We start from the raw sequence: 14,562 nt of genomic DNA, 5'->3' as shown, positions 1-14,562 counted from the left end.
TGAAATTTGAATTGCAAAGAATTTTCAGCTTTTGTAAGCCAGAATTGTATAACAATGGCTCACAGGTGTGATCCCCTCTTATTTGAAAATTTATTTTTTTGCTACTGCCATCTGTACAATTACTAAAAGATACAGATAATAGATAGCAGTACTTAGTGGAAGATTTCTAGACAGTTTCTACATAAACAGATACATTATTTGGAATGACCTTGAAAAATGTATATACATGTTTCTATTTCTCAGAGTCCACACAAGAAAACATATATATATATACTGCAAATTCTGGAAATTGTTAAGTGTTTCTAAACTTGTTTGCAAAAGATTTATTACCAACAAACATATTAAATTTGGCAGAAGTGTTCTAAATATTCCCTCTCCCACACAGATAAACGTGTGTTAATATAAGTTTTCCCAAATTTTTAAATCTGAGTAAAGAATCTACCTACCGATTCATTTTTATTTTTATTCTGTTAGGCTTCAGGACTGTTACATAGTATTCATAGGACATGGCTGGTACGAAAATATGTTAAAACAATTAGTCCAGAAAAGAAATTCCAGGTGAATGCTGTTTTTTTTTTATTGCAACAATAGATATTATATATTTAGTAGAATTCATACTTCACTTCAGTATATTTGTGATGTATTCTGTAACTAATCTTGCAGTTTGTAATGTTTATTCTCACTATCAGTTTTGTAGTGGGCCGTGATAGTTGTGGGATTAATGTCACCTACATGTAATGAAGATGAAAACTGAAACTTTAATACTCATATCTCTGTATTTTTATCAGCATTGAAAAAAAACTGAAATAACAAAAGAAACTTAGTCGCATAATAAAGTTTAATTAAAGATCCAGAAAAATACAGATTTTATAAATTTGTATTTCAAGGATCTTAACCTTAAGTACAGACTTATGCATTTGCACTAACGCCAATGACTTGTTCTACAGACTAGCTGAACTTATCACTATTATATTTTGTTATAAATACATGTTGGAACTTGAAAAGTTAACCATCTTTATTTAATACTTATTGATTATTTATTTATTATTTAGTAGGTGACAATTTACTGAATAGTAAATAATATATAAACAAGGGTGGTCATATTTTGAAAATTGGTAAGCAGGACAACTTGAAACGAAATGTGTAGTACATTTTTTCCTTAAAAAAGTAAAATAAAAATATAAAATTACAATTAAAATACATTTTTAAATACATAAAATGCATTTTTATAATACATTAATATGTATTTTTATAATACATTAATATGTATTTGTCCTATATAAACTATAATATTATTTATAACAGTTATTTTAAAAATAATAAGGAAGACTACTTTTACTTTATATAGTTTTATTTAGATTTCGCTAGTTTTAATTTCTTCTCCTTCCAAAGATTTTAAAAAGTTTTTAAATTCTGAACAGGATATATTATAGTTTTATTTCACCATAAGTTCAGCTTCTAAATTTTCTAATAAAAGACAGTTTCTCTCTTTCCACCAAACAGTGTTCATTAAACTGAAAACTCTTTCTGATGAAGCATTTGAATGCTTAATATGGAGCTTACAATTTGAGACAAATTATTTTCCTCCGGAAATTTTGAGAAAAATTGCACCCATTTTTTATCAACACTCACTTTCTTTTCTTCATTACTCAGTGACAAGCAAAATGCCTTTAGACTTTCTCATTTTACTCTTGTTATGAGAATTAATTTTTAACACATCCATTAGATTACAATAAGAATTAATTAAAAATATGTAAAATTAGTAAATTACAGTTTTTTCCTCTCTTATTGGGACAAACGATGGTATTATCGAGAAGCGGGTCTTGAAGTTCTAAATTGGACAATCCCAGCCATATCAGGATGGTTGGCCGCCCTGTATATGAATAAAATTTACTAAATATGTAAATTTTAAGAATTTGCAGTCATTACAAAAAAAAAAAAGTAGGAAAGTCATTATCAGAGGGAAATTTAAATTAAATTAACAATGTAAAATTTTAATGCAGTTTTTATTTAATATAAATTCAAAATATCAGCAAAAAATTGTGTTTTTTTGGAAATAGTAAAGACAATCTGTTATGATTTTATTTTTAAAAAATTGCATTTTTTTCATAAAATTAAATGAATAAAATGAGATGAAATTTATGGGGCTGGTGCCAGTTCCTGCACACATTTCAGCTGCAGTTGGGATAATATTGCCTTTATTGGGTTTTCTGGTTGAGATTACCTGGATGTATTGTATTACAGTTAGATGATCCTGGTCAATAATTCATTTTCCCTGTTGATTAAACACTGACAAGCTCTGAGAAAACAGATTTAACAAAAAGTACAAAATCTTTTAAAATCCAGCGATTCATCTGACAAACAACAAAGCAAACTGATGTATGGCTGACACTCATGTAGCAACAACACAAGTAATTAGAAATAGGCCTGATGTAGCCGAGTGATCAGTAGCAAGAGTGTAATAGTACATGCTCTTTGAGTGGACCGGGATTCCAACCCATGACTGCTAAATATGATTAACATTTGTACTGATTGATTTACTGTAAACTCCACTGACCTGGTGGTCGTGCCAGAGTATAAACAAGAAATAATGTAGCACAGTTTACTTTAAAGATACTAGGAAGGATTTAATTTTCAATAAACAAATTCAAAATAAAATTTCAATAAAGAATGAATTTTAAAAAAATCACTATCTCACAGAGAAGTAATCTCTGTATTTAAGGGTTAGGATTCCACACTTTTTACACTAAATTTCTCTGAAATGAACCCAAAACTAGCTGCCATTGCTGGTTTCTGGATGAAAGTCGTAGGAAAAGAAGTTATTATAGACTGAATAATAACTAATGAAAGAAGTTATTATAGGTCTTCATGTGATGCTTAGCATTTTGCCTAGTATTTTCTGTTGATTTATAGATGAGAATGTGAGCTGATATTGCTGTAAATGGACACCAACAGTCTGATCATAAAGGGTGTGGCTACCTCTGGATTCAACAACGTTTTGAACATGGAAGTGGGTCAAAAGAAACTCAGAGAGAGAGAGAGAGAGAGAGAGAGAGAGAGAGAGAGAGAGAGAGAGATGGGGGGGGATTTAGTAAAGGCTGGAAAGAACTTGTAAATTCGGCTTTCCATTGTCACTCAGCATAAGAAAAACTAATGCTGAGTGACTAGTGGAAGCTGTTCCCTGTCTTTAGTGAAATTTCTTCTTGAAGGTTTTTGATGTTGAGTGACAAACTGATATTATTATGATATAATCTGGATGGTATAAGAATTGGATGCTTAAATGGATATTTAAGCATCCAATTTACAAAATGGATATCTTGAAAATTTACCAGTTATATTTCAGTTGTCCTCTTCTTGCCCGAATAAGGCATGGGCACCACGTTATTTGTACTGCTTTTTTGAATGGATTATGTGACTGGTTGAGCAAAAAGAAAAAGCCGATACCATTTTCCTCACCTACAATATGGAGGTAGTCAAAAGACCACAATGGTAATTCCACTTTTGTAATATGAACTTGTAATGGATTCTCAGTTTAAAATGAGCACAGGGTTTTTATCTGAACCTGGATTCAGTGACAAGGCTAATCTCTCATGATAGTATTTCAGTACCTCCATAGCATGGACTACATTTTTTATACGATGAAATGGAATACAATGTAGGTGGTATTAGCAGAGATATAAGAAGTTTAGCCAGTCTTGAGTATATGCCCAACGAAGCAACATTGGAGCCAGAGCTATTTGCCCAAAATGAGTTGAATGACCCCATTAGAGATCCAGTCCCTCTCCAAAGTTAAAGCCATAATCCTTGCCTCAAGACTAAAGCAGAAATGCTTGGTTAGTAAGAATACCAAAGTGTCTCATTATAGAAAAAGAAACTTAACTAAAATTTTGCTGACATTCTTTGCAATAAACAGTCTGCCCTACTATTGTGTGATATCAATGGTGTTTTTAGGGAACTGCCACGACTACATGTTACATTTGAATGGCACCCATTCATCAACTCTTCACAAAGTCTAAAAGCTGTTTTCTTGCATAGCAGGAACTTAAAGAATCTCTCTCTCTCTCTCTCTCTCTCTCTCTCTCTCTCTCTCTCTCTCTCTCTCTCTCTCTCTCTCTCTCTCTCTCTCTCTCTCTCTGTGTTCATCTAAAGGAGATATACTATAATGTGAAGACATTGCTCAAAGAAATTTAATGCATCAGTGGAATATCTGTGGTAAACTAAAAGTCATTGCTATGTTAATGGGCATTAAGGGGAGGTTCAAAAATATTGTTGTTCCTATGCCTATGGAATAGTCATTCTACTGCAGACCATTACATCAGATGCAACTGGTCTCAAAGAAGCACATATAAGCCACTTTTGTACTATATTTTGTACTTCATAGGGAAGTATAAGTATATTCCATTAGTAATCCATGAAGATTTTCCTTCACGGATTACTAATTACCCTTTCACATTAAACTTGGCATAATGAAGAGTTTTGTGAAAGTGATGGGCAAGAGGAATTCTTTACTAAAGTGAGGAATTTCCAAAGATCAGTGCTGTGAAAGAGGGAATCTTTGTGGGGCCTCAAATCACAGAGTTTCTGCAGGTGAATGCTTTGAAAAATACCTTAATGTTGGAATTAAAACTTTGCAGTATGTTTGTTCAATACATACTGAAAATTTTTGTATTTTATCAGTGTTAACTACGTCAATCTTATAAAATAGCACAAAATGCTGCAGGGTCTTAAATACATTAGTTCGTTCTTTAAGTTTTAGCCTTTCTTTTGGTATCCTGATTCAGGGATTTGTGTTCTATTAGGTTAAAATCGATTGTAATAAGCATCAGTTTGCAATTCTTAAACATAGTTTTGAAAACAACATCACTGTTATAGATATTTTAAAAACAAATTAGATAGCTGTAAATGTATAAAATAGCAACTGATTTACAGATTTTGGCTCTTTTGAAATTGTGTAAATGTTATACATGATATGGGGATTGCTATTGGTTCTCTAATTTATCAATTACTCCTCAGCTTATGAAGGGTTGTCCCAGAAATTTATTTGTAAATCAGCTGCTCAAAACTTGAGACCCATATTCCCATTAGTTATAAAAATTAAATGAATAAAGAAATTCTTCACAGTCATTAATCAGTCTCTTCCATTAGCATTAGCATTAGTAGAGGCATTTGATGTAAGAAAGCAAGCTTATGCAGCATCAGCCAAAAAAAAAAAAAAAAAACCCCACTTCACCCCTCTGTTCATTCAAAATACCTGTCCAGCTGAGCCTTAAACTTATTTAGGCTATCAACCTCCACCAGAAGGGATGGAAGTCTGTTCTACCAACCAACCACCCGCTGGCTAAAGGCAAATTTAGCTGGTAAGAGTCATCATTTCCTAAATATTTTGATTTTCCAAACATTTCTGTTACAAATATGTTGTAGTTTTGCACTTCAGCAGTTAAAAATTGAATAACTGCATGCTGGCCTGTTTTGGATACAATGTTTGTTTGAAATGCCATACAAAAAATTACGTGCATTATCATAACAAGGAGCAAAACTCAAAAAGCAGGTCTTATGAAATAGTATACTGATATGTTAGTATAATGTTAGCATTAGCATTAGCATTAGTATTAGTAGAGGCATTTGATGCAAGAAAGCAAGCTTATGCAGCATCAGCCAAAAAAAAAAAAAAAAAACCAAATTTCCTTTATTTGTATTGTCCTACATCTGTTATCCAAACTTCTATGGATTTCTCAGGTAACCAAACAAAACCCACACCAACAGCAACCTCCTTTTTTCTATAATCCAGTTTCTCACATCACTTTATACTTTACCTGCACTTAAAACTCTGCTCTTTCACCTTGCATCATATTAACGGGAAATAAAAAATAAAAAAATACTTAGCATTCTCCAACCAATTTAAAATGAATAAACAGTTAGGTATAATACAGTTGCTTTATGATACAGAAATCTATTTTAGGTGGTTGTAATCAATTTATGCCAGAAGAAGTTTTTCTTAAGAGCGTGGGACTATCTGTTACTGTTTTCCAGTCAGAGACTTTGTGAACCATTTGTTAGCAATGAAAAGTCCCAGCCCAATGATTCTTTCATGAAGCGTAACCTCATGTTGAATCAGTATAGTAAACAACAGCATTAATACATCTTTCATCCATTTGTATTTTATCAGAAAAAAACTCAGACTTTACTATAATAATTTTAAGCAGGTTATTTGTGTGTATCTTGACGAGTACCCATATTTCCATTTACATAACAATGATAAATTTTATTGTATGAGGTTTGACGTGGCTGCACCTGTTGCATAATGCCATCTTTTGGTGTGCCCCACTTTATCATCTGAGCCCTATGCACTTGCATGTTTTGCATAATGATTAGTCTAGCCTTGGTTTGTCCCACAAAGTAACTATGTGTCTCGATGTTTGAATAAGACCATAACTTGTACTTGGTTAAAATATCTAACTTTGTTAAACTGTTTTAATTACCTCTTTTTATCCTTCTTTCTAGGCACTGTGTACTGTCATAATTAAGTGATGATGTGGGGGTATGAGGGTATCCATGATTTTGCATGGATACCCTCATACCTGCAAAATACTTGGAGAAGATTTTGCAGCTTCACTAAGTTTTGATTTATATTTAGCCATTTTATTGACTTAATTGTTATATTAAATTTATTTTCTGTAAGTAGCTTTATAGTCCTAGTCAACTCCTTGGTTTATTTTGAACTTAGATAACGATTTTGAAAGTTAATACTTAGGCATAGTTTTGAAAACATAGTATCTGTAGATTTTACTGTTTATAACTTGCCATCATTGTTATATGATATGGAATAGTGTAACGTATATCCCGAACTTGATAGCGTAAGGTTTAACATAAAACTAGATAGCGAAATATGTAGCACCATATTAGAAATCTGTTAGCTTAGTTTAGTATTATCAATTAATCAATTAAAATTTATTAATCTTATTAAATTTCATTGTTAATTAAATTTTACTTAAATGGAATCATGACCCAGACTAGAGCAGCAAAGCGAGCACAAAGTAGCTGTAGTACTGTAGCTCAGGGGAGAACCAAAGGGGGTGATTCTCTAATGCATCAGTCTAAAAAAATTTGCTTAATATGAAATGTTTGCAGACCTGTCTAGAACAGGACATGATCTAGCCAAGGAGGATGTCTTTTGTGTATGCTAGGTGCAGAGACTGTGAAGAAATTAGGCACCAACTTGTGTTCTGATGGGCTTCTATGAGAGTTTGAGGTGTAGGATCCTCAAAGAAATAAATATGAGGGCCCATCAAGTTCTCAGCTGCCCAAATCATTGCCTATGCATCAGACAACACAGCGGCAATCTCCAAGGAAGAATGTGCTGGTCCCACAAGAGTTAGTTATTGTCAGTGACTCTATTGTCACGGAAATGGGGAATATATTATGCAAAAAAGGATCGGTGGAACAGGGCCAGGTTATGTCTATCAGGGTCAAAAGTTGATGACGTAGAACAGATATCATCTTTTAAAGGCACAAAAGGTGATATTGTTGTACACGTTGGCACTAATGACCTTAAGAGTAAGAGATCTGCAGATTTACTTAACAACTATAGGTTAATGTAGAAAAACGTCACAAGTTAGGGTTAAATTTGAAAGTGTCTGCAATTCTTCCCAGACATGATAGGAGGGAGTATATATAATGAGAGCCTTGTCAATCAATTTGGCCCTGGAGAGAGATTGTGAAGGCACATGGGCTAAAAATTTTTTCAGCATAGACTGTGCTTGCCAACAGGAGAGACTGCTTCTACAGGGATGGGATACACTTAAATATAAAGGGTGCAAGAATATTTGCTGATGCTATGGAGGCAGTGTTAGGTGGGTCGGAAAACTGCTAGCTTTGGTGTATTATCAGATTAACGGTAGTTGAGGCAGAGGAAAAAGTGATTCCTGCACTGCTTCTATTGTAATGAGCAGCACCCTAGAGAGCAGATTGCTGGAGATTTCAAGAGCTGCTGGGAGTCATCATGGAACAAGTAAATGCATGGGCTGTGCTAGAGTAACTAAGAGTAAGAACAGGTTCATGTATACTTGCATATACACCAATGCTAGAAGTATAGTAAATAAATTTGATGAATATGAAGTGCTGATCAAGACATCAAAGTCAGATATTGTTGGGATATCAGAGACATGGTGTCACACAGATATAAGCAGTGCAGAATTAGAATTTGGGGAGTGCAATTTGTACAGAAAGAATAGACAGGGTAGTAAGGGAGGAGGGTTTATGCTGTTATTTAAGAAACACGTATAAATCTAAGGAAGTGCATCCAGTTGATATAGGTGGACAGTGCAATGTTGAGTCAGTTTAGTCTGACATAAGCACTGGGAGAGGGAAAATGAGAGTAGGAGTGTGTTATAGGCCTAATGACTCTGATGCATACAATGAACAATTGTGCAGAGAAATGGAGTGGGCCAGTAAATCAATATGTTTTGTAATGGGGGATTTTAACTTTCCAGGTATTGACTGGAACTTTTGAGTTGGTCCCTTGCACACTAGCAAGACTTTTGTGGATTTATTGGAGGATTGTTTTCTACAGCAACATGTTCACGGGGCAATCAGAGGGAGTAATACTCTTGATCTGATTATCAGCAGTGATTATTCATGCATTAAGAATTTGCAGATTAAGGAACTGCTAGGTGACAGTGATCACAGTGTACTGATGTGGGATTTACTTAAAGATATAACTACATTAACGGTAAAGGAAAAGGTTTTGTTTTCATAAAGGTGACTACAGTGGTCTCGGACAGTTTGTAAATTCTATACAGTGGGATCAACTGACGGTCGTGTTCAAAGCCGCTAAGTGGATTTTTCTTATTTATTGATTTGAAATTATTGTTTTTCTAAAACTTTTGATTTAAATTTAGTAGTATAACATTATTTTGTGATTTTTTGATTAATTTGGTGTATTTATTCTTTACTCGGCCTTGTAAAAGTATCGGTAAGGGTTTCCACGTGTTCGTAACTACCGCTACCGTTATTAACTTTCCCGCCATTGTGATACCGTACTAGATATACCGTAGGTTATATACCGTACTAGATAGCGTTAGTTGAACTTCGTTAGCAGTTAAATTGTACGTTTAAATAAATACATATAACGACTTAGATTACAAACGTAATATAATTAATAACATAACATAATTAATTAATAAATTAATAGAATCATGACTCAAACCAGAGCAGCAAAGCAAAAGGCTCAAGCTAATGGAAGTGCTGTGGCTCAGAGCAGAACTGAGGGGGGGCAGTTGTCCTCTGACTCACAGCCTTATAAAATGCACTGTTTGCTTGATGTTTGCAGAGCAATCGGGTACGGGACATGATACTGCCAAGGGGGATGTCTTTGTGTGTGCGTGATGCAAGGAGTGTAACGATATCAGGCAACAACTCGGCGTTCTTTTGGGCCTATATGAGAGCTTGAAGGACAGGGTGGATGCCCTCGAAGAAACTAAATTGAGGGGCCCATCAAGCTCTCAGCTGCCCACATCAACGCCAGAGCTTGCACTTGGGCATCGCGTGACACAGAGACAACCCCCAAGGCAGAATGCGCTGGTCCCGAAGGAACTAGTAGTTGTTGGTGACTCTATTGTCAGGGAAACGGGGAACATGCTTTGTAAAAAAGATAGGTGGAACAGGACCAGGGTATGTCTGCCAGGGGCAAAGGTTGATGATGTTGTAGAGCGAATATCATCTTTTAAGGGCACAAAAGGTGATATAGTTGTACACGATGGCACTAATAATATTAAGAGTAGGAGACCGGCAGAATTACTTAACAAGTACAGGTCACTGTTGAACAAAAGCTGAGAATTAGGGTTGAATTTGAAAGTGTCTGCAATTCTGCCCAGACACGATAGGAGGGAGTATATGATGAGAGCCTTGTCGATCAATTCGGCCCTGGAAAGATTGTGCAAGGCTCAAGGGGTAGAATTTTTTTCAGCCTGGACTGTACTTGTTAACAGGAGAGATTGCTTCTACAGGGATGGGATACACTTAAATAGAAAGGGTGCAAGAATATTTGCTGATGCTATCGAGGCAGTGTTAGGTGGGTCGGAAAACTGCTAGCTTGGGGGGGAGACAAAGACCAATAGATTGACAGTAGCCACTGGCAGAGGTGAAAGAGATTCTTGCACTGCTTCTATTAGAATGAGCAGAAGCCTGGAAAACAAGATGCATGGTATTTCAGAGACTGCTGGGAGCCATTGCGGTACAAGTAAACACATGGGTTGTGTTAGGGTAGCTAAGAATAGAAATGGGTGCAGGTATACTTGCGTGTACACCAATGCTAGGAGTTTAGTAAATAAATTTGATGAATTTGAGGTATTGCTCAAAACATCAAAGGCAGATATTGTTGGGATATCAGAGACGTGGTGTCACACAGATATAAGGGATGCAGAACTGCAATTTGGGGAGTACAACGTCTACAGAAAGGATAGGAAGGGGGGAGGGGTTATGCTATTAGTTAAGAAACACATAAAAACCAAGGAAGTGAAGCCAGTCGACATCGCCGGACAGTGCAGCGTTGAGTCAGTTTGGTGTGACTTAAGCATTGGGAGATGAAAATTGAGAGTAGGAGTGTGCTATAGGCCTAATGACTCTGATGAGTATAATATGGAACTGTACAGGGAAATAGAGTGGGCAAGTAAATCAGAGAGTCTTATAATGGAAGATTTTAATTTCCCAGATATTGACTGGAATTTGGGGGCTGGTTACTCACACACTAGCAGGGCTTTTGTGGATTTATTGGATGATTGTTTTCTACGTCAACATGTTCGGGAGGCAACTAGAGGGAGTAATACTCTTGATTTGATTATCAGCAGTGATTCTTCATGCATTAAGAATCTGCAGATAAACGAACCACTAGGTGGCAGTGAACACAGTGTGCTGAAGTGGGATTTACTCAAAGAGGTAACTACCATTAGGGGTAAAGGGAAGGGTTATTGCTTCCGTAAAGGCGACTACGATGGACTGAGACAGTATTTAAATTCTATACAGTGGGACTAACTGATGACGTTACCAACAGCAAATTCAAAATGGGAAGCATTCAAAGAACTTATCTTGGAAGCTACTACAAGGTTTAGGCCAAAATGGATGTCAGATGAACTAATGAGGCATGTGGCAGAGAAGAAAAATGCATGGGATACTTACAAATTAACACATGACACAGAAGCCTATGATAGATACAAGTTGATATGCAACCAAGTTACAAAGGAGGTTAGGCAGGCAAAGGCAGATTACGAGAAATCCTTGGCAAGGGATGCAAAGAAAAACAGCAAAGAGTTTTTTACTTATGTTAACTCTAGAAGGAAGGGGATGAATCAGATTGGTCCACTTGATATTGATGGGTCAACTCTTGATGATCCTGCTCAGGTAGCTAACAAACTAAATGAATATTTTGCATCGACATTCACACATGAGGAGTTATTCAGCAAGGGGAATGCCAGAGGTGTATTCAACTCTAGCAGTAAGCTACAGAATCTTGAAATAACTGGGAGTAAAGTGGAGGAGAAACTGTTGAAGATAAACACAAGAAAGGCACCCGGGGTGGATGGGATCTATCCAGTTATATTAAAGGAGGCAGCAAAGGAAGTAAGCAAACCCTTAGCCATAATTATGAGAGCTTCCTTGGACTCAGGGGAGGTACCCATAGACTGGAAATGTGCAAATGTGACCCCAATTCACAAAGGAGGATCAAAGGCTGACACAAGTAATTATAGACCTGTGAGCTTAACTTCTGTTCCAGGAAAATTAATGGAGGCACTGGTTAAAGAAGCACTGCAGGATCATTTAGACAAGACTTCAGTTATAGCTCAGACACAGCATGGTTTTGTTAAGGGGAAGTCTTGCCTGACCAACTTGATTGGATATTATGATGCAGTCACAAAAGAACTGGATGCAGGGAATAAATTTGATATTATATACTTGGATCTTAGAAAGGCTTTTGATACTGTTGCACATGGAAGACTGCTACACAAATTGGAGCAGTGTGACATTGGAGGCAAATTGCTGCTATGGATAAAGGGGTGGTTGAGGGGGAGAAGACAGAGAGTGGTAATAAATGGACACTGCTCATCGTGGACTAATGTTATTAGTGGAGTCCCTCAGTGCTCAGTGTTGGGTCCATTATTGTTTTCTGTATTTATAAATGATATTGATGATGGTATATCAAGCTTAATGTCCAAGTTTGCAGATGATACAAAGGTTGGCAGGGTTGTCAAGGACACTACTGACACTATGCTGCTGAAACAGGATCTGGAAAGGTTGAGCAGATGGGCTGAGAGGTGGCAAATGAAGTTTAACATTGACAAATGTAAAGTACTACACATGGGAAACAGCAACCCCAGAGCAACGTATCAACTCTGTGGTACTACACTGACAGTGGTAGAGAATGAAAGGGACTTGGGGGTGGTTGTGCAGGCAGATATGAAGTTCTCTGAGCAGTGCAGACTGGCTGCAAGAGTAGCTCATGGAGTATTGTCAATGATATACAGGAATTTTTCCAGCAGGGATAAGGAGGTGATTATTCCATTGTATAAGGCAATGGTCAGGCCACACCTAGAGTACTGTATACAGGTGTGGAGGCCTCATTTCAAGAAGGATGTAGAGCTGCTGGAACGAGTACAGAGAAGGGCAACAAGATTAGTGAATGGAACAAAGGGGTGCTCTTACGAAGAAAGGCTTAAGTTTTGCAAATTACAGTGTCTGGAGACTAGGCACCAGCGAGGTGATCTGATAGAGGTGTATAAAGCCTTGAATGGTTTAAGCATGCTCAATGCTGATGGGATTCTTCCTCTAGCTCAGAAAAATCACCTGAGAGGGCATAAATTCAAATTGAGAAAAGACAGATGTAGGATAGACGTGAGGAAATTTGCCTTTAGCCAGCGGGTTGTTGGTTGGTGGAACAGACTTCCATCCCTTGTTGTGGAAGTTGATAGCCTAAATAAGTTTAAGGCTCAGCGGGACAGGTATTTGGAACGAACAGAGGGGTGAAGTGGAAGTGGGTTTTTTTTTTTTTTTTTTTGGCTGATGCTGCATAAGCTTGCTTTCTTGCATCAAATGCCTCTACTAATGCTAATGCTAATGTTAAAAACAGCAAATTCTAAATGGGAAGCCTTCAAGGAATTAATCTTGGAAGCTACTAGGCTTTTCATACCATCTGCAATGGATAAATGGATAAATTAATTAATTAAATTGGCATCATTTTGGTTATATCTCTTATTGTGAATGCCTTCAACGAGTTGCCATGGTATTGTACTACCTCAAATAAGTAATACTTTGCCAGTGGAGAAGACTACTGTTACTTATCCTCAGCGGATACCATCACCCAGACGGCACCATTTCAAAGCTTGTTGGCTTCTCCTCGGTGAGTGGGCAGGTACCTTGGTGTTGCAATAGTGACGACCCACTTATGAAGTATAATGAGGCATTCACAATATGAGATATAACCAAAAGATGCCAATTTAATTAATTAATTTAACTACTTTGGTAGTGGCTACGTTAAAATGATGCTTTTGCACTAATCTATATGTTAGTCTTTCTACCTCATAGCGTAGCCAGGTGGGAAGGTGCGGCAGTGCGTAGCACACGCTTCTTGATTAGACCGGGGTTCGAGCCCATCACCACCAAATACGGAGGATGCGGAAAGGTCAGGGAATGACCACCACATATCCCGGAGCAATATGGCCTTAGTTGCTAATGCTCCTAAAAACCAAAACAACAACAACAATCTACCTCATAGCATGTGGCCTTTGCCCTTAAATATTTTATAGTCTATATCACTGCACACCATCAGGCATCTCCCAGTTATGAAGTTATACTTCATAACTGGGTTGTCTCTACTGCAACACCAGGGTACCTGCCCACCAACGAAGGAGAAGCCAACAATCTTTGAAACAGTGCCATCTGGGTGGTGGTATCCTCTGAGAATAAATATCAGTAGTCTTCTCCACTGGTGAAGTGTTATTTATTCGAGGTAGTAAAATACAATGAGATATAATAAATTATATAATAAATTCATTACAGGGAGAGTTATAACCAAAACATTAACAATTTAATTAATTAATTTAACTACTTTGGTAGATGGCTATTAAAATGATGCTTTTGCACTAACCTATATGTTACCTATTCTACCATGAGTCATTCTACTTCATAGCACGAGGCCTTTGCCCTAAAATATTTTATAGTGTTTTCTTTATTGGATACTTCTTTGTAAAATATATTTAAATTAAATATATTTTTATAATATATTTAAATAGATTTGTTATTATCATTATTAATTTTTTATTTTAAAATTAAAAATTCAATAATTATTGCATAATTTTTGCAGTTTAGTCAGAAAGTCTTTGCAGAAGAGCTATTTAAGGATAAGAAACAGAGTTATCAAGCCAGCGTTCCTAGGCCATTCGCAATAAGCAGGCTAAGTGAGTTACTAATACTAATATAAACAAGATAAGTTTATATATCTCTAGTGCTTGAAATGTATTCTAATTACCATTTTACATGTTCTATTTTCGTTTCTTCATATGAAAGATAATGATA

General features: G+C 36.2%; 1 protein-coding gene across 4 annotated transcripts in view; it reads left to right on the top strand.

Annotated features, from left to right (window-relative positions):
• Positions 1–14,562, top strand: part of Myo61F (unconventional myosin 61F) — a 748,935-nt gene that overhangs the window by 649,521 nt on the left and 84,852 nt on the right. For all 4 annotated transcript variants that reach the window (XR_016546978.1, XM_090374260.1, XM_090374259.1 and 1 more), the window contains exons 25-26: positions 475–558; positions 14,351–14,444. Coding sequence is in view for 3 of the 4 variants with exons in the window: in XM_090374260.1 (XP_090230386.1) it covers positions 475–558; positions 14,351–14,444 (178 nt within the window). In the remaining variant the exon portion in view is untranslated. The remainder of the gene's footprint in view (positions 1–474; positions 559–14,350; positions 14,445–14,562) is intronic.

This window comes from Mastigoproctus giganteus, chromosome 5, assembly GCF_048544385.1.
Source record: "Mastigoproctus giganteus isolate SK-2022 chromosome 5, ASM4854438v1, whole genome shotgun sequence".
NCBI classification, from domain to species: Eukaryota; Metazoa; Arthropoda; class Arachnida; order Uropygi; family Thelyphonidae; genus Mastigoproctus; species Mastigoproctus giganteus.
Note: the sequence above shows the minus strand (reverse complement) of the source record. Positions and strands in the feature narration are given on the sequence as shown.